The sequence below is a fragment of the Podarcis pityusensis genome, assembly GCF_964106645.2.
Source record: "Podarcis pityusensis genome assembly, chromosome: 9".
In the NCBI taxonomy this organism is placed as follows: Eukaryota; Metazoa; Chordata; class Lepidosauria; order Squamata; family Lacertidae; genus Podarcis; species Podarcis pityusensis.
This window is the reverse complement of record NC_138034.1, coordinates 27201054-27225801: the sequence shown is the minus strand read 5'-3', so window position 1 is coordinate 27225801 and position 24748 is coordinate 27201054. Positions and strand designations below refer to the sequence as shown.

The following is a 24748-nucleotide window of genomic DNA, read 5'->3' as shown; positions in this document are numbered from 1 at the left end:
AACAGAATCGTCCCTTTCAATATATCAGAGGAATGTGCCAGAGGGAATTCATCTGAAAAGGCTTCAGGGCTTTGAAATGCACTTTTTGCCTCCAGTCTGAAATATTGTGGATTTTTTTTCTTTCTTTCCAGGGCACATTTTGAACATTTCATTTGAACCTCACAATTCAGGAATGCTGGGGAAAATGTAGGAGGACCCTTTGTGAGACAGTATTTGTACTTAGGATTCTTGATTAGTCATAGGAATAGGGTATGAGAGATTTGCATTTTATTGGTAATCCTCAATAAAATCACAACCAATGGCATTGCTGGATCCTAACTTGAAGGCAACAGTTTTGATTTTACAGCTCCAGGGCAATGACTATAGGAATAGCATCACTTGATGCTGCTCTGTCTGCTTCATACACCTGCTGTGGGGCAAAACTGGCTCTCTTCGTGACTGCAGGCAAAGGAAGTGGAGGGCAGGTTGTCAGAAGTGGCAGAGAAAACTCACTCTCTGGGTGGTGTCTCTTCAGGCACTCAGTCTTGGATAGGAGGTGGCAACCTTCCCTCCTAGTGCTTTCTTATTACATTATTTTACAGTAAGATGGTCATTATGGGATAATTATTTAATAACAAATTGCTATTATTATCCACTTGATTGCAAATGCACATTTTTAGTATGCTGGCGTGGCAAGGTAATATATGTCGTTTAGCAGCTCTGATTGATTGTGTCATGTCACATTGTTTTTGTGTGTGTTGACCATACAAGCAAATTAAAAGTGGAAGGGAGGGAAGAGGCTGTCATGTTGAGATAAACGATTATGCAAATAAGCCTTCACACAAGCTTCCCCCCCCATCTCTTTGTTTTTATTTATTTATAAGGTCCATTTGTATACCGCTCCTAATGTAGAAAATCCCAGAGTGGTTCACAAATCAAACTGTCCAATACATTACAAAACCAAAGAAGGAGATGTGAAAAAATCATGTTCAACTGTGAAACATCAGCAACTTGAAGCAATATGATAGACTTTTACAGTTACACAGAAACAGGCTCATAATTTACCAAACTAAGTAGTGGATGGCATTGTGGGGCAGAAGTGATTAACTAATGTTCCAACAGGTGAATCACTGCTGCTTGCTGGGAAGGGGAAGGGGGATCAAAATGGTGCAAACGTAGCAGCTGAGCCAATTCAGTGGTCCTGCTGCTACAATGAGCCGCCCTCCCCGCTGCCATGCTCCCATCCACTGACCATAAGCTGCAGTGGCTAAATTGCCAAGAGGGCAGATCAGTGCCTCTACCCCATGCTGCCATCTGGCTACCAATGCAAACATATTTAGGCAGATGAAATAACCCAACGAAAGGGAAGGCATCAGTTCATTTGATGAATGAATTTCTTCAAGGCTACATAGGATCATAATGAATGGGAGGCGGGGGGGGCAGACATTTTTTCAATAAAGAATAAGTAGATCAGTTATTTTTTGTGAAGCATTATCATTTTACTCTGGCAGGTTAACATTCTTTCTGTTCTTTGCAAAGGTTTTATCACATTGCAGAATGCAGTGGCTTGCATGAATCATTCAAGGAAAATTGGACTCTTAATTGTGTTTTGGCAGCTGTGTTCATAAGAACAAACTTGAAAATCCCACGGTAAAATGATGTTTGGCCTCACTGTCTCTTATGCTGCCATTTCTTCCCCTTTATAATTTCCATTGCTGTGGTAGCTCTGTCTTCAGGTTAGTTTGGAAGAAGTGAGATATATTCATTGTTTCTAAAATAAAAGGATGTGTGAATATAGTCATTGTGTCTGCTAAAAGCAAAACTGTGTCTCTAAGCTTTCCAAACAAGGAAAATGCCAGGGTGAGGAGAGATTTCCTTTGTGATGGACAAATTTAGCTTGTAATCAGAGCAACTGGTTTTACCAGGGCTCTCCAATCACAGCGCTTTGAGGGAGGGATGTTGTTGAAATAAGTAGCTTTGCTCTCCCAGGGCTTCTTGCTGTTTTGCCTCTAAGGAGCAGTACCTGGGAATATTTCTGGTGGTGTGTGACATAGAAGCCTGCCTCTTGTTTAACAGAAGAGCTATTTATCTTCTCACATAAATAAGCAGGGGCAGAGAGTAAAAAGCATTTGATGTGAAATCAGACATATTTCATAGTTGTCAAATTAAATCTGAGACATATTTCTCCTGTGGTTTCAGGGTGTTCTGAAAATTATTACAGTACAATGTGAAAGGCAGGAGTATAGATTAGAAAAACTAACAAACTGGGTGGCAATGTAATTTTAAAAGTAAGGAGGATGGACCTCAGAAGGGAGAATTCCAGTAGTAAGGGAGTAAAAGATCAAATGTCTGAGATGGTGATCATCATTACCACTGACAGGTTGCCCTTGTACAAAAGTCTTGTAGTTAGCAATCAGAAATGGTTTTAAGAAGAGCAAGAAATCAATCTGTGAATGGTTGCTTTACTTAAGCTCTCACAGGAAAAAAATAGAGCTTAAGTAAAGGCATAAAAATGACTACAAGTTTAATAAGGTACAACTGCAATATATTTTAAGTCTTGTGTGACACAATTAAAAATTGAAAGCCTCTTATGAAATGGGATATGTGATTAATGGCTGTGTAAAGCTTTTAGATCAGCCTTAGATGTGCTGCTTGTGGAAATTGTTTGTCATGGGAAAGATTCATATTTGAATCACAGTGAAAAAGAACAAGAAATTAAACAGGTCAACAAAACAGAACTGACAGTGGTCAGTACTAGCTTCAGAATGACTTAGTAAGAACTTGAAAAGTTGGGAGTCGGTGCTTTTAACACTGAAATGTATCCCTGGACGTTACAAAGGAATTGTCACATGACACCCTGCCATTGGCTCAAGAAAAATAGAAATTGTTAGTTTCTACAAGAGCAACTTCACAACAGAGTCTGTTCTGAGATTTGACGTTTTAAATATGAATGAAGTGGCATCACCATTTTTCACTCTCTTTGACTTGTTGAGAAAATCTTACCTAGTTTCTGTGGATTACTGCTGCCCATATTGGGTTCTAAAGAAAAGCCGTCTCGTTCTGAAAAAGAAATACGAGGATCCTCTCATTTGGTTAACTGTTTGTTACAAGGCAGGATAATATTTATCATCTCAAGGGTTGGAAACTGGTGTGAGAGCTGTAGAACGGAATGCAATGTGTCTGTGGGTGTGCAGTGAATGTCCCAATGCTGGCAAGAACCTGAGACTAGTTGTAGAATTTAAGGCTAAACTAGAAATATAGGAAGTGGCCATGAGAAAAAATGGGAATGTAAAAGCTGTACTGGGTTTTATGCAGCAAACCCCAATCATCTGCAGATGAGCTACCAGTCTAACCTTGTAAGTTGAATTTTGAATCGTACAGGAGATGAGCATAGACCCTGCGAGACTTGCAGGTGAGATGTGCACTGGAATGAGCACACTGAACGCTCCAAGTGATGCTCACATGATCACTATGGGAGCTTTAAAGTACAGTGGTACCTCGGGTTACATACGCTTCAGGTTACAGACTCCGCTAACCCAGAAATAGTGCTTCAGGTTAAGAACTTTGCTTCAGGATGAGAACAGAAATTGTGCTCCGGCGGCACGGCGGCAGCAGGAAGCCCCATTAGCTAAAGTGGTGCTTCAGGTTAAGAACAGTTTCAGGTTAAGAACGGATCTCCAGAATGAATTAAGTACTTAACCTGAGGTACCACTGTACTTTAAAATGTGTATCCGCTGTAGGTCCTGCAACCAACTGCAAATGTAGGGAAGAAGATGCTTAGAGTAAGGGAACATGGTACTTAAGTGTCCATTACGCTACAGAAGAGAATACAGCCATGTCTCAAGTCTGCCCACCTTTTTGAAATTCTTTATTTTATATTTAAATCTAATTACATATATAAGAGCCCCATTATTGTGTTAACAATGTTGTTAATATTCTGTGTTTAAGACCAGGGGTTCATTATTTGATAAAGCTCTGCAAGCAGACATTACACAGCTGCTGCTTTTTCCCAACACAGAAATTTACAATGATTTGAATCCCACAACCACTGAAAGTTGCCCACCTTCAGGGCCCTTAAAGGGACAGAAGCCCTGGTTCTGAAGTGAATTTGGTCTCCATCATCTAAGCCAAGGCCAGTTAGAAATATTGTTTGACACGATTATGTATAGCTATATATTGAACAGATCTATGCAGTTGCAAACAGAAGAAATGTGACTGGCACCACAACATTCTATATTTCTATCTATATTTATACTGATCTCAGGTATTCAAGTGCTTGTAGTTACACCGCCAAAACACACATTCAAGAGTATTCAGGGAAAACCTGAGGTTTACAAAAATACCAGAAAAATATATGGGGGCTAGGTGAACACCCTCTCCCCACACATCCCAGTGATGGCTAAGAGCCTACAGAATGCTGACTGGCTGTTGTGAAGGAAGAATAGAATGGAGCATCTAGATAAGATATAAAAAGTGAACTATCGCATTGTCTGTATATGCTCTTTGGTAGCTTACACTGAGAAGTTTACATGCTCACCAGGAACAGAAGTGAGAGCTGCACCTAGAAACCAATGGAAAAATCCAAAAATTTCATGTAGATTGGATTGGGCATTCCACCCACCACAGCCCAAGGAAGACTGAGCCTACTATTTGGATAGGAAAAGCTGACTGCTGCTGGAATCCTGAACAGAAACACTCCACCCCAAAGCATTGTGGCACCCCAGCTTTAGAACTCCCTCCTCACTGAGATGTGGCTGGTGCCAACTCTTTAAAGTCATTAATGCTAGCTGAAGAAGGGGTTATTCGTCCAGGCTTTTGGTGGAGTTCAGTGCCATTACTGACGGCTATTTTAGCTGGCTGATTGTAATTGTATAATGCACCTGGAAATGTTTTAATTTCACCCTGTTCTGGAAATACATTTGCAATGCAGAGCAACTAAGGAATCTTTTAAATAAATAAATATTGTTGCAAGGTAACCGCTTGCTCCTTCTATTTCACAAGTACAGGCAGCCAAAATAGTACTGCTCATGTCCAAGAGGAAGGTATGATAAAGCTTTGGGAGTTGGTGAAAGTAAAAGAAAAAGGGGTGTGCCAGTGAGGAAGCTAAGAACAGTGAAATAATTACTGAGCATGTTCAGTGACCATAGAATGCTGAGTGTCTATTACAGAGGGTGGGGGGCAAAAAAGGGGAGTGGAAGGGGAAAATATCAGGGAGAAGGGTAGTTTTCAGCTTGCTCCATTTGATTTTCTGCTCCAAGCATGTCAGGGTAGCAGCAGAGAATAATTGTTTCCCAATACAGCTTATCCTTGTAATACAGAGAATGTGATGCAGTGAAGAGCATAAGTGGAGGAGGTCTGCTCTCTTCACAGGACGATAAGGCCCGTGCTAAAAAATCTCAAGAGCCCCTGAGATAACATTCGCATAAGAGTGAACTAAATCTAGCCTGATTATGGGAAGCGAGTTCGGAATGTGAAGCAATTTATCCCCACCAAACATGTTCCCTTTGAAACAGCAAATTAGATGTGCAGCAGGATTTGGTCACACTTCAAAGAATAATATGCAGAACTGGAGATCCATCTGTTTTCTCTTCCACTGAGGCTCCTGTATGTTAAACAGGCTTTCAGTAACTTCAAAGCCTGTTTGAAGTCTTCATTGTGCATAACTCAGGCACAAAAACCAAGGATTCCTTAGCAATATTACCACCTGATATTTTCTGTTAGTTTTAATATGTGAAGAAAAACAATTTGTTCTTGTTTCTTATCATTTCATTTTCTGCTTTTTCTGCTTTAGCTACGACAGTGAGGGGCGATTAACCAATGTCACATTTCCAACTGGAGTGGTCACCAACCTGCATGGGGAGATGGAAAAGGCCATTACAGTCGACATTGAATCTTCTAGCAGAGAGGAAGATGTCAGCATTACTTCAAACCTATCATCAATTGATTCTTTCTATACAATGGTACAAGGTACAGTAACAGGATTTAACAAAAGCCCCTTTTTCTCAGAGGAGGAAAATGAAACAAAGCCAGTTATGGTCAGGATATTATAGTTAAGGATTAGCACTGGAGATCTGCAAGGTGAAATATTACATCTCATTCTTAAGCATACAGTTTGAAAGATGGGTTGGCTATATTTGGGATGTGTGATTAACCTTTGTTATATAACTGGCCCAAATATTATTATTTGTATCTGAAGCTAACAGCAAATGAAGCATTAAAATTATTCTGTTACCTATTTTTATGTTGGGTTGGAAATTGTTTTTAAACGCTGGTTAATTTGAAGCTACTGCTCATTAGCTGTTGTTGAAACTGAAGTTCTGCTATTGAATTGTGGTTGTTTATATAATTTGTAAACAAATTATATGAAGCTCCTATGCATGCAGAAATTCCTCTACAGACGTGAATGAGAGAAACACATGCGGGGGAACACAACTGTGCTTTTTGCAATATCCATGGTGATGTGAATCAAGCAGATAGATACATCTGTCAAATAGTGAAGTTAAGAGGTTGTATACAAACTGAAGAATTAGAATAAATTTTAACAGGGTGGAAAAATCTACAAGAAGCTGTGGTTTGTTCTCCATTATGGCTCCCTTTAAATAAGAAGTCACAGCTCTGGAAATATGCTATACTTTTGTTCCATTTCAGATCAGTTAAGAAACAGCTACCAGATTGGCTATGATGGGTCTCTCAGAATTATCTATGCCAGTGGCCTGGATACACACTACCAGACAGAACCACACGTTTTAGCTGGCACAGCCAATCCAACTGTAGCAAAAAGAAATATGACTCTCCCTGGAGAAAATGGACAGAATTTGGTGGAGTGGAGGTTCCGAAAAGAACAAGCCCAAGGCAAAGTCAATGTGTTTGGCCGAAAGCTCAGAGTGAGTAATACCTCTAGTGCATTTTTAATTTAAGATGGTACTGCGGAGGATATGCTATAAACTTGCAGTGCTTGAAATGTGCATGCTCTCCTTTGTTTTCAGATAACAGTTCAGATAAAAGGAAAGGGCCATTGGTGGGTATAATTTGGGGACAAATTTTTGAGGTGAGAACATTTTGAGGTGGAATACCCTCTGTCAGGGACTGGTAGGATGCTGACAAGTGTGTCCCCGGGGGGGCTTGAATCTGACTCAGGAGAGGGGGGCAGTGGTCTGTGGGGCCAGGAGGCAAAAATCAGAGGGAGGGGAAGCTTCAGAGCTGGAGGAAGATGCAGAAGAGGCAGGCCAGGCAAGTGAAGGGCCAGGTGCTTCTCTAACTTTCCCTGCACCACTATCTCCCAGAACCAAGAGAGAAGTAAGGCAGGAAGAATAGAAGCAGCTTCCACACAGGCGTTTTTTCTGGCTATGTGCGCACAGCCTGTCAGGGGAGTGATCCCCAGTGTTGGGAGATAACGCCGAGGCCTTGTGCCTTTCTCCAATGCAGCGTCACCCGGAATTCTTCACTCCAGTCTCCCGTCACGCTGTTGTGCCCCAAATCCTCCTGGGTCATGAGCACACGACTAGCAGAGTCCAAAATAGAAGTGTTAGCCTTGAGGTGTAACATCTAATCCTTATTTATTGCAATGAAATCAAACATAACAGTACAAAGTAAACATGGCTCCTCTTTCTCTCTCTTCCTCGGAGAGAACGCTGAAACAAAACATCACTGTGGGAGAACAGTGGGAGGAAGGGAGCAAACAGCGTATCTCCCTTCCCGCTTATATAGCTCTAACAATCAGCAGCTGAAATGCATTACATACAGACATGTGATCCAACAATCCTATATCTGCAGCATAGGGAGGGGTGAAATCCTAACACACAGTTGCTGAAACTACTCCATGAAGGTATGTTTCAGTGCATACCTGGGAATACCTGTCTAGATGATAGATGGGTGTACTTAGGTATCCAGAGCTGTCGAAGCGACTGTGTTTTCTTTGACAATAAAGAGTTAACTCTCTGCCGTATGCATTTCTTTGAGTGCAGTAAAAACAGGAGTCTTGTGGCATCTTAAAAACTAATGCATTTATTATGGCATAAGCTTTTGTGGACTCAAGTCTAGCATCTGACACGAAAGTCAATGAAAGCTTATATCAGAATGCGTTTGTTAGTCTTGAAGATGCCACAAGGCCTTTTGATTGTTTGTGTTAATATATTTCAAAAACTTGTCCATGGGACTTTGTGTCTTCAGTTAGCTTTGCTGATGATTAATCACTATTATACTGGAAACACTATCGTATTCTCTTCTCCACATAGCAATATCTTTAATTGTTTCAACACTGCAGAATTGCACAGATATTTTACATTTGACTTGGCTTTCTTTAAAAAAATAGTGCTGTGATGCCTAGTTTTAGAAGAAAAGGCTAGAAAGTAGCCTATAGCACTTAACTTCTGAAGCAGTGTTGCATGTAGTACTGCTTCATCAAGTACAACCATCATATATGACTACAGAAACATACATTTCTAGGCTACCCAAGAACTATGAAAATGTGTAAAACCCTTTTTTTAAGGAAGCAGGATGGTTTTAAAAACAACAGACCACTGCTCTAAACAAGACTAATTGCAGGGCTCTGTTTCATTATTCTCTGCTCTTCTTTCAAGTACTTTAACCAAAGGATTATGGAAGAGAAGGGCCAGTAAGGAGAGTTAAGCGTAGGATTGAAATTACCTGTTGGCACTCAACGACCAAGAGCATGGAAACCTACCATCCTTGTCAAAAGTGTCTTCCCTGTTTTAAAGCACCTTGAATAGCTGGAAAACTTTGAGCCCTTTGATAGTTTTCTGTTGCTCAATATAACCAATTCAGAAATGGGATAATACTTTATTTATGGATTATTTCTGCCAAAGGCTTCTGGCTATCTAACAATGTAAATCTCCTGGCTTAAAGATAGTAAAGTCTTCTGATAAATCCCCAAATTGATGAAACAGAAACATCACTAATCCATTTCTCAAAAGAGAATTATACTCCTGTTTTCTCAGTGCTCTATAAAGGGCTTCATTTTCACAGGGTTTTTTTTTGGGGGGGGGGAGACCAAGCAAAGCTCAAACAGGAGGTAAAATATCTAAGCAAGGATAAAAAAAATAAAAAGTATGAAAGAGTAAAACAAAAAGCATGCAAGAGCCATCTTCTACCCTTTCATGAAAGGAAGTTATATGAATGCCTCTTCTCTGCATGGTTCCCAATTGACCTTCATATAACTTTCTTTACTGAAACGTAAGAGCCTTGTTGGATCAGACCAAAGGGCTTCTCCAGCCCAGCATCTTGACTTCCACAGGGCCAACCAGATACCTATGGAAAGCCCATAAGCAGGACATGAGCACAAGAGCCTCTCCTGCTGCTATTCTTCCACAGCAGGCATTCAGAAGTATATACCTCCTAAACCTGGCAGTACCATATAGCCATCATGACTGGTAGCTTCTGACAGATTTCTCCTCCATGACCGTAGGCCTAATTGCCAGTGGTGATGATGATTATGTGATTAAGAAGGTTTTTTTTAATTAAAAAAAATACCAGGTGTTGTGGGTTAGGGCGTATTGTCAAGATTGCAGTGCATAAGGAGGGGCAGTTTAAGCCTTCCATTCCCAGCCACAATATTTGTGAAATCCCATGGCGAGGGATGATACTTTAGTGATTGTGTGCAGAAGGTCCCAGGTAGGGCTGAGAAAGGTGCCAGTCTGCATAGATAATACTGAGCTAGATGGACCAATTGTCTGATTCAGTATAAGGTAGCTTCTTGTTTTCCTGCTACCATATTATTTTAAGGATTTGCAAAAACTGAGACATACTTCGCAAACATGTAGTTAAATCTGTTGCCCTTGGCTGTCTTAGAAGGGAGATTCAGAAATGCTCCATACTGCATTCTGAATGGACCTGCCCTTGTGGTCTAAAGGTTGAAGACCTTGTACATATTATTACAGATTGTCCCTTTTATAATACGTTGAGTAGACAAAAACTGGGACAAATTTTAGGGAGAGATGCAGAGAGGTTTGACCATCCGTCTTTAATTTATCTACCGGGTTGACAACATAAATATACAACCTGCCACCCAGGGCTCCTTTGGGAGGAAGTGTGGATATAAATTGAATAAATAATAATAGTAACTGTGAAGACTGCACATTTTGATGCAAATGTGCAGTTCTTGAGAGAGAGTTCTTCAGGGACATTCAGAAGCTAAATTATGTTTTATACTTTTATTTATCTTTTAAATAATTTTGAATAAAGTCATGTCATGTCATTTTGATGTAACATTTCTTGAAAGAGTGGCAATATTATTAAAGGGGCATTTGTTATCCGTCAGTGAAATTCAGCATTTAATGTTAATGTTATAGATGGCTTTTTCTGAGTCTGAGTTAATATTTATTGATAGTTGCTTTTATAATATTTTGTGATGGTCTGATGACTAGATATACAAATAAATAAATCTGATCTGTTCTAGAATATCTGCTGGCAATTAGCATGAGGGCAGGGAAGATTCCATTGACATCAATGGGAGCTTTTTGCCCAGTGCTGATTGTCAGGCAGGGGGAAGTGAATTTCATGAAAATTGCAGCTGGAGAACGAGGGCTTCAGCCTCACCTCCCCCAGCCCTGTAATCTTACTAACACACACATTTACACTTGGTAGTAACATGTTTAGTTCAGCCCACAACCTAATCCCCTTAGTAGCTATTGCCACACCTTGTAGTGGTAGCCTTGTAGCACATTTTTTGTTTATAGTTAAAGCATAAGTTTTCACTGTCATTTCTCTTTAATATGTGAAGCTTTTGAGAGAGGGTCAGTGGCCCACTAACAGAAGTTCAGTGGATATAATGCTGTCAATTTCTGGGCTCCTTTATCCTAAACATATTATTAAGTAAACATTATTGATATAACAGAATTTACTAATCATTAATAAACAGGTTGTATGGGTTTTTTTGATGGAGACTGTTGTTTAAGAATGCCACTAACTAGCCTTGTTCTAATGGCAGGTTCATATGGTTTGAGTCTTTCTGATTGCAAGCAATGCAGTTCCGTCAGCCCACCAGAAATAATTCTTTCAGAACTTATATATGGGGGGCAATCGTGTAATATGTACAATCCTGTGTACATAAATCATGATTTATGTAATAATTATTAACACTAGAGACGCTTTAATATAAAATAATTTTGGGGCCATGTAAAATAATATTGTGTAGCCCTAACAATTAAATTGAAATATAATTATAGTTCATCAGTATATGAGTTGGCCTTTGTTTTCTTTTTCTGTATTAATTCTGCACTGATAATTTTGCTGTATCTCTCCTAATATCCCTCATAAATCTAACTATTATAAAGTATATCAATGTATGTATTGTTTATTATATTAACATTTAACTAAATTCCATGGGAATTAACTGAAAAGGTTTGAATAAATGCCAATACATCTTTATTTAATGAAACCTTTTTAAATGGCAGTTAATCTAATGTCGGGTACTTATACCAAGAAGTTTCTAAATTAATTTACTGACAAAGGAAATCAGTCATTGCAAAGGGTGTTTAAATAATGATGTTCAAATAGCTGTTGCTATGAGGAAGTAAAACAGCCTGTGGTGAAACAACATGATTTATTTTGTCATCTTGTTTGTTTCATAAAAGGTTAATGGTAGGAACCTCCTGTCTGTTGACTTTGATCGGACCTCAAAGACAGAGAAGATCTACGATGACCATCGTAAATTTCTGTTGAGGATTGCCTATGACACATCAGGACACCCAACTCTCTGGCTCCCAAGCAGCAAGCTTATGGCTGTCAATGTTACCTATTCATCTACAGGTCAAATTGGCAGTATCCAGCGAGGAACTACTAGTGAAAAAGTAGATTATGATGGACAGGGAAGAATTGTATCTAGAGTATTTGCTGATGGCAAAACATGGAGTTACACATATCTTGAAAAGGTAAAGTGCTATCCTATCGTAGGAATGTGTGTGTCTTGCAGTTAAATTAGTGAGTTATTGCTGCAGAAAATGGTCACAAGCCATACACTGATGTACAAGGTTTTTAGTTTTAGACTGTGGAGCTACAAATATCCATACCTGAAGAATAAGCATATGGATCTATACAGTTCCTAAAATAAGGTGCACTTCTTACATTTGTTGGTTTGCTGCCAATTGGTGCAATCCAGTGAAAGTTAATGATGCCGTCGAAATAGATCAGAATTAAAGATTACTTGAGTGATTGCATCCCAGTGACCTGAAAAAAGTTTAATTACAGTTGTTTTTCTCAGAATCATGCCAAATTTTATCTACTTATTATTTAGGTATTTCCTATTCCATTTTTAATTTTGAAAAGCAGCTTCCGCCACAGATAAAAACTATTGCTTGTATGCATTTGGTGTTTTCAGCTATTCTCCTACCCTTCTGCAGCCCCCTCCAAAATCAACTCTGGATGGTTTGAAGGAACAGCATGGCAGGTGCTGCATGGGGCTTCCAAGGGGAAGGAGAATCACTAGAGACCACCCTAGTTCCTGTTCTGCTGACAGGAAGCTATGCTGAATGAAAGAGCTTTCTATCAGCAAAAGAACAGCTATTGGTTACAACCCAATTTAAAATTTGCAACAGTAAGGAAAAAAAGACACAGCAGCAGAGTAACAAGATAGAATCCAATTTGCAAAAGGAAATCGAAAAGGTGTGGAGAGCATAAAGGTTTTCACCTGGTACCAAAAGGACAGTAGACTTTGTGCCAAGCAAAGCTCTACTGAGAGCTCCAAAGCCAGGTCACCATTGCGGAAAAGACTTTTACCTCTAGTCACTACCTGCCTTAGCTCCGCCAAATGTCACTGGCAGCCTGATTGCATCCACACTGTAAGTTTTACAGATGAACTGTAAGTTTTACATGCAAGATAAACTGTACCACATTTTCTTTAAATCCGAACTCTCACACATGTGCTGCGGCTGTGTCTGCTGTATAAGGGCATTTCCCCAGCATTGGTGCAGCAGTTACAGTAACTTCTGCCGCCTGGCAGAGAGTGCAATTTCTTGTGCCAAAAGAAGGGATAAGGTACTCCTTTATATGTGCACTGGAAACTCAATCCCACGCTTTGCTAGCATAGCACAGTACTGAGCAGAGCATAATGTAAGTGCTTCTAAATATGTTATGTCTTAAAATTGAGGGCTTCATATGTTCAGTCTTATGGAATCAATCAAGACGTAATGAAAGCATCCAATTGTGTTGCCTTCTATTATCTTTTAAGGTGACATCACTTTCAGGGGGCCAGAGCAGGCTTTGCCTTAGATAAGAAAAGCCAGGGATATATTATGACTGTTTCATACATCTTCATGTGAATAATGTAAACAAGCAACACCACTGAAGCTTTACCCAAAAAAAAGTCATTTGGTGGCTGATTGACTCTACAAAGTTTGATGTAAATAATGAATAAATTGCTTTGCCCATCTGACAAATAGATGTGGAAGAGGAGGTTCAGGGATCTTCAGGCTAGTAAACTTCTCGCTAAATTATCTCTAATTACAGGAGTGAAATTGTCTCTTCCATATGTTGTTCCCTTCCTGAGTTATTGGCTTTAAGACAGTTTCACTTTTGCCAGTATTAAACATGACTTATCCAAATCCATTGACAATCTGCTGTTTGGCTGTGAGTGCTTGATAAAAGAATGGCTCAGTCACAACAAGTAGCACATTAAGAGTCTGGAGCTACTAATTACCAAACCCCTTACAATTAAGTATCCAAATGAATTAGGCAGAGAATAATTACCAATATGTAAGGTCAAGGATAACTCAATTTAGAAGATGATGATTTACTCAAACAAAGTGCTGTTATCATACAGTGGTTTTGGCACTGGATTAAACTTCCTTTTCCTTTCCTTTTCAGTCTATGGTCCTCTTGCTGCATAGTCAACGGCAGTACATTTTTGAATATGACTTACTGGATCGGCTTTCTGCAATAACCATGCCTAGTGTTGCTCGCCATACCATGCAGACTATCCGTTCCATTGGCTATTATCGAAACATCTACAACCCCCCTGAAAGCAATGCTTCTGTCATCATGGACTACAATGAGGAAGGGCAGCTGCTACAAACTGCTTTCTTGGGTACAAGTCGAAGAGTCCTTTTCAAATACAGAAGGCAGACCAGGCTCTCTGAAATCCTCTATGATAGCACAAGAGTCAGTTTTACTTATGATGAGACAGCAGGAGTTCTGAAAACAGTAAACCTCCAGAGCGATGGGTTTATCTGCACCATTAGGTACAGGCAAATTGGCCCATTGATTGACAGGCAGATTTTCCGCTTTAGTGAAGATGGAATGGTAAATGCCCGATTTGACTACAGCTATGACAATAGCTTCAGAGTGACTAGCATGCAAGGTGTAATCAATGAAACTCCATTGCCTATTGATCTTTACCAGTTTGATGACATCTCTGGAAAAGTTGAGCAGTTTGGAAAATTTGGGGTTATATATTATGACATTAACCAGATAATTTCCACAGCTGTAATGACTTACACAAAACACTTTGATGCCCACGGCCGCATAAAAGAAATTCAGTATGAAATATTCAGATCCCTTATGTACTGGATTACAATTCAGTATGATAACATGGGACGGGTAACTAAAAGAGAAATTAAAATAGGGCCATTTGCTAACACAACCAAGTATGCGTATGAATATGATGTCGATGGGCAACTACAGACAGTTTACCTGAATGAAAAAATAATGTGGCGATACAACTATGACCTGAACGGCAATCTCCATCTGCTCAATCCAAGTAATAGTGCTCGTTTAACACCACTTCGGTATGACTTGAGAGACAGAATCACTCGGCTAGGTGATGTACAGTACCGTTTAGATGAAGATGGATTCCTGCGGCAGAGGGGTACAGAGATATTTGAATACAGCTCAAAGGGCCTGCTGACCAGAGTTTATAGCAAAGGCAGTGGGTGGACAGTGATATACCGTTACGATGGGCTTGGGAGACGAGTTTCCAGTAAAACCAGTCTGGGACAACACCTCCAGTTTTTTTATGCTGACCTCACATATCCTACAAGGATAACTCATGTATACAACCATTCAAGTTCTGAAATCACCTCTCTCTACTATGACTTGCAAGGACACCTCTTTGCCATGGAGATCAGCAGTGGAGATGAGTTCTACATCGCTTCAGACAACACAGGCACGCCACTCGCTGTTTTTAGCAGCAATGGTCTGATGTTGAAGCAGATCCAGTACACAGCTTACGGCGAGATCTATTTTGACTCCAATCTTGACTTCCAGTTGGTGATTGGATTCCATGGAGGCCTTTATGACCCTTTGACCAAACTGATTCACTTTGGGCAAAGAGATTATGACATACTGGCAGGCCGTTGGACTACACCCGACATTGAAATCTGGAAAAAAATAGGGACGGATCCAGCTCCTTTTAATCTATACATGTTCCGAAATAACAACCCAGCCAGCAGAATACATGATGTTAAAGATTATATCACAGGTAAATAAAGGTATTTTTTTTAGTGATTTACACTTGACAGGAATTTCTGTTTGCTCATAATCTACCAGGTTAGCAAATTGCATTGTACGCAACACCTTGGAATTAATTACCAGTGACAGTCAATTTGCACAGGAGTTATGTTCCAGGGATAGCACGTGAAGTCAAAATCGTGTAGAGTCAAAACTCTTGGCATTCAGTAGTAGGTGGGATTGCCAGAGTGTTTTTTCACTGGATACTCACACCCTTTCCTCCCCCTTAATTTTTTTTTTAATTGCCAAGTCCGTAAAGCTGAACATGCACAAGTTAAATGTGTGTAAATTGTGAGTTACTTGTACGCTATCTAGCTGACAGCAGTTGTGTGCTGAATATGATGAGGGATATAGGCCACTAAGGCGAAATAGTTTTTGCCATGCATATTCTAGTTCATTCAATCTTAGTGAGAACAAAAGCAAATAGAGTTGTGTAAAATATATTCCAAAATACATCTGTCAAAGTCCATCGTTATTACTGAAGCAATGGCCTTATCTCCTGAGATCATTAACTGGCATTTGGCTAGGAATGGTCAACACTCCTTTGTCCTTGCAGAATATTACAGCCCTCTTAAGAGATTCAGAACAAAGGAATTGCAGGAAGGAAAACACAATTTTGATGTTTCTATATCTGACTAGACAGTTCCCACAGCAACCATTTATAAACTAGTAATGTATTGAATATTATAGGTGATATTATGCCAGATGGCAACTTTATATAGAGTGCCTGGTAGGGATTCTTACTTGCATGATAACACCTCACATGATCATCTTTGTGAAGGGAATCTTTCCAAGCCATCGTCTACCAGTATGAAAAATAATGTGCTATCACTCCCACTTGCTGTTTGTGGCAGTGTATTCATTTGCATATTAAATGAAAAATAGTGTTTCTTATTTCCCACTGTTTTGTCATCTCTCCTGGTAATTTAGGAGTTCTCAGACAAACTAGATTAATGCAGGACCTAGGCCTGCTTACCATGTGCTTTTTACTGCCAACTTTCACTTTTCAACTTTCACAAAGCTAAAACTACTTGTTGTACCCATTATATGTTGATAACTACTGTATAAAATGTTGTCCACAAATATCTTTTCCCCCTTCCCCACTTTGATGAGAAGATCCAGCGGTCATTCAGCTCAAATACTTATCCTAGCAGTCCCAGCACCCTAAGAACAGTGTTTCAAAAGTACTTGTGGGTATTGTTTGCATAATTTAACTTCTTAGTAGTACATCTACAGCTAAGATGTGGTGCAAGAGGAATGGGTGGCAGAATGCCTCTTTCCTCATTATTGTATTATCCTTCTGCTCTGCAGCAATGGTGTAGCCAGATTCCAATTACACTGCAAGAGTACTAGTTTGGCACTTCCCATAAAAACAGATCCTTCAACTCCTGACTTTATGTGCTGAATAAAAGTAGGACTAGATTCATTCCCTGCCTTCTAAAACAGTTATTTTCTGGGTTTTATCTCCAGCAGTCAAAATAATCGTAAAGTCTTGTTTCTAGTAGCTTGTTTTGCCGTAATAGGGGCAGGACAGGTATGGGAACGTTTTCCTGAATTTGCATAGTTCCCAGTCATGTGTAGTCCTGAAGCAAGTCAGAATCTTATGGGACAGAATTGTCTGTGCTTTAATAGCTGGGGAGATGGAACACTACCTTCTCCATCTTGCACCCATCAGGAACCAACCATGTAAGATATTTAAAGAATAATGGTGTGAGATTTTGACTACTTTGAATATTTACAAAGTTGTTGGCCTCATCTCATAGCAAAGGGATTTTGTCTGGAAAGGGTGTGTTGCTTATGAAGATTAAGTTGAGAGGAGGAAATAAGTTATTCTGGCTCTAGACCCTAGATCATTTATCATGTCAACTAACAATAATACCTGCAGATACTGTAAAAGTCCATGCATGCACGTGGCTGTGAGTTTTGACAGTGCAGATTACCTGCTAGATGAATGAGCAAGGAAGGAAATTGGTACTTTGCCCATTGACACTTCTGCTGTAAAAGCCAACAGTGTTGCTTTTCTTTTGAGTCTGCACACCCACCCTCACTTCCGTTTGTCCCGTGATTTCAAGCATTTCCAAGTCATGGGTCTGAGAGAGGTTGTTGGTTTTTTGTACCACCGCTTTCCTCGGAAAAACCCAGGGTTTAGTGCTGAATGGGAGCAAACATCAGTCAGGTTTTCTGCAGATTGATGTGTGCTCTGATTAAGCAGTAAGGAGTGGGGATTCCCAGGGAAAGTGGGGAAGGAACCCTCTCGAACCCGTGGCTTGAAATCACTTGAGATCAGGGGACAAATGAAAGTGTGGTTGGGCCCACAGTCCCAATCCAGCAACACAAGCCATGGAAACAAACCCAGCTGCTGCTTGCAGAGTGTATGCAGCAGGAGCCACACAGGCAGCTTCCAGTTTGAAAGGGAAGGTGCAGATGACTCTCATGGGCTCAGGATAAGAATGGATTCTGCATCTATATCGCCATTTTCCAAAGAAGAAGAAGAATGTTTAGATGAGCTAAGATATAACCATACTATGGTTTCCCCCCCAAAGTATATTTGTGGCTCAAACCTGAATCCAGGCCAACTGATGTGAACGCCTGTAAAGTTAAATTAAATAATCAGGGATTGAAAATCTGATATCTCTCTCTCTCCACAATTATTTTGTTAGATGTCAACAGCTGGCTGGTAACATTTGGCTTCCACCTGCATAATGCTATCCCAGGATTCCCTGTGCCCAAGTTTGATTTAACAGAGCCCTCCTATGAACTTGTGAAGAGTCAGCAGTGGGATGACGTACCGGTAAGGAAAAAAAGGAAAGTGAATATTAAACTGTGTCAAAATTGAATAAAGGACGCCATGCTGTTTGAGCACTATAATCCTCAAAGGCTTACGTGGCATTAAAAAATATTTAAATGCACTTTGTAAAGACTATTTTTTATTCACAAGATATCCATAGACTAGATGCTAATTCTGCTCTTGCTTGGTGCATTTGCTAAAGATTAGGTCTGAATTTCGACATATCCTAATTGGCTTTTCATAATGCAAACTAAAATAGGAAGAAGGATAGACCTAATCAATAAATAATAGTATTTTGAAACCCTTTTTTAGAATTGTAACTTTCCCAGTGGAAGCTCTGGAGATTGGATTTATACCAGCACCCTGCCTCAAGGCAGAAAGTGAACACTGTAATAAAAAATAGACTGTGAAATAAACAGAAGAACAGGTGATATAAATTATGCATACCAAGCACCAGTACAATTTTACTTCTCTTTAATATTAACCATATTTTATATGTGAAGATAAAATATTGAATGTGAAATTACCTCAGGTAAAACCCATTACATTTCATAGAGCCAAAAAAACTCTAGGTGCTTATGAAATTTTTTGATAAAAAAAAATCTCCTGCGGTCCAGAAATATGTAGCCAGTTTAAATGATGGACAAAAATAAATGGAATGTAAAACAGAAAAGCCCTATCTGGTATTTAGGAAAATAGCGATTATAAATCTTAACTGTTCAAAGATCAAAAGGCCATGCGCCATCAAGTTTCCAGTTACTGGCAGGGAATGAGAAACTTTAGAACAGTTGCTCACTCATGACAATTGTTCTAAAGCATCTTTGTAACTTCTCTGGTTTTTAAATTAAAGCATCAGGATGGTTTCATGTGCTATATAGGTCAAGAAGCCACCACCTGCATCAGTTTCCCAAGCTGTATTCTCAGCAGAAACCATATTCACACAACCCATAAAATTGTATCAGCATATACTTTCTTTCCTGTGCACAGGCCCTGAACACAGGAGGAGCGAGTGCATTGAAGAAATAGCTCTAGCTTCTTCCCTCCTCCATTTTCTTGCATTGCAGGTCACGGGAATGTAAGATAATTTATACCAAATCAGACCATTGACCTAGCTAGCTCAGTACTGGCCACACAGACTGGCAGGGACTCTCAGATGGGGCCTCTCCCACTCCTGCCTGGTGATGCTGTGCATTGAACCTACAACCATTTGTATGCAGAGCATGTGCTCAACCACTGAGCCATGGCTCTTCCCCTTCTGCTCCGTCCTTTCCTGGCTCAATAGCCATCCACCACTTCCACCTGCCTAGTGTAGGAGTCAGGCACTTCAGGCCCAGGTGCCAAAGCCAGGCCTCCTCAGGTCATGCCCCCTCCTCAGCCCACACCCATCACTGATCCTGCACTAAACCCTCCTCCTGTAGTTTTGTCTGACTGGAAAATGACTTTGAACCATAATAACGCCTCTCACTTGCCTGGAGAGATGCATGTGTAGAAACCTCTGGCTTATATTCGGCTGTACAAAAGAGTCACTCTCATTGCCCCACCCACCACTGCTGTGCAGCCACCAGAAAATTGCCTAAGAGGGAACACTGCCCATGGCAGAAGGAAATGTTCCCTGGCATAGCTTGCTCATCTCTCAAGTCGTTCAACTTTTGGTACCATTCTGTGTGGCCAACATTCAGGGCATTGGGTCTTTGAAAGCTTTGGAATTATTCTCTTTACGTTATGACTAGGTGAATGAACAAATTAATGCCTTTTAAGTACTTTTAAATATGTATACGCCTCCACACAGGGCAAAGGGAAATGGACCTTGGTTACTGAATGCCAGTGGAGACATATTATTAAGTGATCCACTCCTCACTTAATAAGTGCCACGTCAACCAATTATGTATGTAACTTCGCTTTATGAGAAGCATTAAATGTTCAAGGTAAATGACAAGAAGCCTACAATAGGTTTATCACCACCTAGTTTATGTTTCCATGTTGGATAATAGGAGAATATAACACTGCAATTATTACGTAAGTGATGTAATGTGCAAGGAAACTCATGACCATCATCTTGGGTCTTTCAACCTTTCTGCAATACAAATGATTCGGAGGGAAATTGCTAGAAATGTTTAGATCAATAACAAGTGCAGTAATCCTTTCAAACAATGTTTTTAGTCTGTAAGGTAAGAGCTGCACTGTGAGCTTAGCTAGATGTAAATAAGGTTTTTTTCATTTTAACCCTTGCCTAACATTTATTTGCCTCTGTAGCCTTTTGCAAGCTAGTTAGCCTCACTGCCTCCATTTCCCCATCTGGAAAATGTTTATGCTACAGCTTTGTACAACTGGTTTCATGATGGATTAATTAACATATGATATACTTGTGCAAATGCCAAGTATTAAGCATAATAATCCTTTATGTACCACCTTTTAAAATTTTTTGGAGTGATTCAGTGCTAGAGACTCTTTTTTTGGATTCTAAAAGAGACAGACAAAAATGAGAAAAACATCAAACAGTATCAAACAAAATAGCGCTTGTAACAGTGGAATTCAGTATGTGGATTCAATTAACTCTTTGGCAGTGTCGGTTGTGGCATATCCTATTGTCAGCTCCAGGCATTGTGCCAATAAATGCATGACTGTTGGAATCTAGGGGCTACAGATGGTTTGTAAAACTTCTGTCTGTTCTTGTTTTCAGCCAATTTCTGGAGTGCAACAACAAGTGGCAAGGCAAGCAAAGGCTTTCCTGTCCCTAGGAAAGATGGCAGAAGTCCAGATCAGCAAGCGCAGACCCGGCGGCGAGAAATCGTGGTTGTGGTTCGCAACTGTGAAGTCTTTGATTGGGAAAGGGGTTATGCTGGCTGTCAATCAAGGCAAAGTGCAGACTAATGTGCTTAACATTGCAAACGAGGATTGTATCAAAGTGGCAGCTGTTCTGAACAATGCATACTACCTGGAAAACCTGCATTTCACCATTGAAGGAAAGGACACACACTATTTCATCAAGACCACCTCACCAGAGAGTGACCTGGGCACGCTGAGACTGACTAGCGGACGAAAGGCCCTAGAAAATGGTATCAACGTCACCGTTTCCCAGTCTACCACTGTGGTGAATGGCAGGACTCGTAGGTTTGCCGATGTTGAAATGCAGTATGGTGCACTGGCTCTTCATGTCCGCTACGGCATGACGCTTGATGAGGAGAAGGCACGGATATTAGAGCAGGCTAGGCAAAGGGCTCTTTCCAATGCCTGGGCCAGAGAACAACAAAGAGTGAGAGATGGAGAGGAAGGTGCCAGGTTATGGACAGAAGGGGAAAAGAGGCAACTGTTGAGTGCTGGAAAAGTCCAAGGATATGATGGGTACTATGTACTCTCCGTGGAGCAATACCCCGAATTAGCAGACAGCGCTAACAATATACAGTTCCTTAGGCAAAGTGAGATTGGAAAGAGGTAACACACTGGTTGAGCCTGGGCTGCCAAAGAGACTGACCCTGTACCAGTGTCTTCTGAGAGGGAGACCAAATTGTTTTGCTGCATTACTACTTGAGCCTAAATGTACACCTTTGCTCAGATTTTTCTGTAGCACGATCCCAATAAGACTCTACAACAAAGAGAGAGCCTTCCAGAAGAATGATATTGCTAAAAAGAAAAACTGGGAGTTGTTTTTCCCTACTCTGAACGACCTTAAAGGTGATCTGCTTTAAAGAATATGTTTACATATGCATATCGCTGCACTCGAGTTGGACTGAAAGTATTACAAGGAAGACCTAAAGGGTTTGCAACAAGCTGCCTATTCTTTTGAGGCACTGTCTTTTAACTAAGAAACAGATCCATACAGTGTTTCCAAATATTACTAAATTGTTGACCTTTGCTTACAAGAAACTAGTCTCTCTCTCCTCCTCCTCTCTCTTGCTCTCTTCCTCTCTCTGCATAGGATGTGGTATATATCTTTGTTCATTTTAAAATGTGGGGCAAAAACTCTTGTTTATGGACACCCCAATGGCTTTAAACTGTGCTTCTTTCTAAAAGGACATTGGCACAAGCAATTTATGCTACAATGGGAATTTAATAATGGATTTTACAATGATAACGTGGTTTGCCTTGGGTGGGGTGGGGGAATGGCAAGTAGAATCCTTGTCACAGAGCAGCAAAGGAAACCTTGATTTTTTTTGTAAATTATGTGAGACAAGTTGTTTATGGATTTTTATATGAATTACAATTTACTGTACATCAAATATTAGTCTCAGAGGAGTTAATTTATGTAAAGTGTTTAAAAAAGGTTTATACTTAAAATAAAATGATAAAAATGTGCAGTGTGTGAATTTTTTTAAAGGAATTGCACCTTTTGTTATGTTATGGCTGTACAGTATAAAGAGTTATATTGTAGAGATATAACAGTGTATACAAATGGACAGAAGTGTTAATATTTTTGTATTAGCTTTAAAAACAGTGCATTTTTCTCTTTCAATTGCTTGTGGGAAAGGTTGGTGTGGGGCAGCCACTCCGCCCCGCTTCCTGTGCCCTGCTTGGCCCTCGCCACTCGCTGCTAAGAGGGAGAGCAACTCAATAAGATTTATGTATGACAGTAGAAGACTTTTGTAGGCTGGGCTTGCCTTGTTCTCTTCCAGCCCTAAAGGTGTATTTATTCATTTTGCAGCTCTGTTGTGTATTTTTAAAATGTGGGATGTAAAGCTGTGTTATGTGGTGAAAGGAGCAATCCTATCCATGTTGACACAGAGAGTTTAGTCTCATTGTGTTCAATGGGGCTCATTTTCTAGTGAGCGAGTTTAGGATTGCAGCCTCAGGTGCTCTGCAAATGTACATGAATGGAAAGTTGGTGCAGTGCTCACTGCCACAACGACAGGGCTTCTGCCTATGTCTTCTGAAAGAAAGGTTTTCAGTATTTCACTGGAAAAACACAGAACAAGATGGATAGGTAGAAAACCAAGTTAAACTAATACCCTAGCCTTTAAACCTCTTGTCCACCAAAAAGAGTCTCTCTCTCTCTCTCTCTCTCTCTCTCTCTCTCTCTCTCTCACACACACACACACACACACACACACACATGAATTGCAAGAAAAAGGAAGGTGAGAGTATTAACTTAGTGCCTAATCCACATCATAAAGCTACCATACAGTTTGGCAGGGCTTTTTTCAGCTAGAACCTCACAGGAACTCTGTTCCGGCACCTCTCAGATGGGTGGCATTGCCATTAGAACAAGGGAGGCGTTCATGGTGAGTTCCAGAACCTCTTTTTCTAGGAAAAAATAGCACTACAGTTTGGCATGACCTGCTCATAAGGACAGTCCAATCTAATATGGTTGGACTCAAGACATGCAAACAGTAGAGGTTAACACAGGGCCTTTTGAGGCAGGTTTCAATACTGGGCATCTGCTCTGGAACATCTGAAGTAACAATCAAGGGGAATACTTCTGATATGAATATGTTCCAAGTGCATCTCTCAACACAGTCTGCTGTCCCTGATCTTAGATGGGGGGGGGGGGCGCGACAGAAGTCTCATACCAAATGATAGAGCTCTCTGGCAGGTTTGAACTCCAGCACCTAACTTTATAACAAAATCACATCACTGGGAGACAGTGGCTCTTAGTATGCCTGAGACTGCTTTCAGAGGAATCTAGGTCATGTAATCTCACAATATGCATTCTATTTCAGTAGAACAGAATTCATCACTCTTCCAAAATTCTGAGACTCTCAGCTTCCAGTGTGCTGGTTTTTTTTTAAAAAAAAAACAACTACCATTCAGACTTGCAGAGATAACATTAAAAAATAACATTCACGTATGTACTTTCCACTAAGCCTTCCTGTGCTAGAGAATCTGCATTAAAGTGTTCCTTGGTTTCTGGCCTCTGCTCATATGCCGCCCCTTCATCAAATTTTATAACTACACCAGTTCCAAAAAGCTCAGCACTTGTAACTGGACTGAACCATGCCTGATTAAAAATGCAGTGGGAGGAGGTTACATCATTTGTAAGTGGGCAGGGAAAGACAAAGAGGGGCATCTTATTTTTAGGGCTACTCCTTCCCACATTCCTCAGTATTTCTGGATAAGATCCCTTGTTCCTGAGTGCTGCTTTCAGCCACAAAATGACTAAAATATTGTGGGGTTTGTTTGGGTTTTTTGGGTGGGTGGGGGAGAAAGGTTAATTGTGCTGTACTCAGTATGCAGAATGGCAACAAATGGCAGGTGAATGTGTCTTAAATACCTGAAGGGGTGAAATAAAAATAGTTTCCTAACTGCTTTCTGCACCGAGATTCTATAGTATTATGTGTGCTCTCAACTGCACAGTAGGAGTCTTGTCAAACAGGCTGTGAGTAGGTCAAGCAAGTTACTGAATCCACACTATCAGTGCTGTTGCTATTCATGTACCCCTTGGGTAGAAGCTACAGAACTGCTGACATTTAGAATAAAAGCTGTTATTTTATTAAAGTGCAAATTAACAGTTAAGTTTGTTTTTATTTTTCAACCTTCAAAGAGCCCAAATTTAGCAACTATGATTCATGAAACCCACAGCTCAGTGCC

General features: G+C 40.2%; 1 protein-coding gene and 1 long non-coding RNA gene across 6 annotated transcripts in view; one reads left to right on the top strand and one right to left on the bottom strand.

The window, feature by feature from the left end:
- TENM3 (teneurin transmembrane protein 3) overlaps positions 1 to 22517 on the top strand; it is a 974114-nt gene extending 951597 nt beyond the window's left edge. For both annotated transcript variants that reach the window (XM_081021657.1, XM_081021658.1), the window contains 6 exons: positions 5771 to 5946; positions 6628 to 6863; positions 11571 to 11867; positions 13798 to 15409; positions 18099 to 18229; positions 20907 to 22517. In XM_081021657.1, coding sequence (XP_080877783.1) covers positions 5771 to 5946; positions 6628 to 6863; positions 11571 to 11867; positions 13798 to 15409; positions 18099 to 18229; positions 20907 to 21662 — 3208 coding nt within the window. In that variant the 3' untranslated portion in view covers positions 21663 to 22517. The remainder of the gene's footprint in view (positions 1 to 5770; positions 5947 to 6627; positions 6864 to 11570; positions 11868 to 13797; positions 15410 to 18098; positions 18230 to 20906) is intronic.
- The window catches only part of LOC308485774, a 72253-nt gene that overhangs the window by 11192 nt on the left and 36313 nt on the right, over positions 1 to 24748 (bottom strand). Inside the window, exon 4 of one of the 4 annotated variants that reach the window (XR_013990759.1) lies at positions 1440 to 3039. The exons of the other annotated variants lie outside the window; for them this stretch is intronic. This is a non-coding gene — a long non-coding RNA (uncharacterized lncRNA). Of the gene's footprint in view, positions 1 to 1439; positions 3040 to 24748 lie in introns of those variants that run through there. 4 annotated transcript variants of the gene reach the window in all.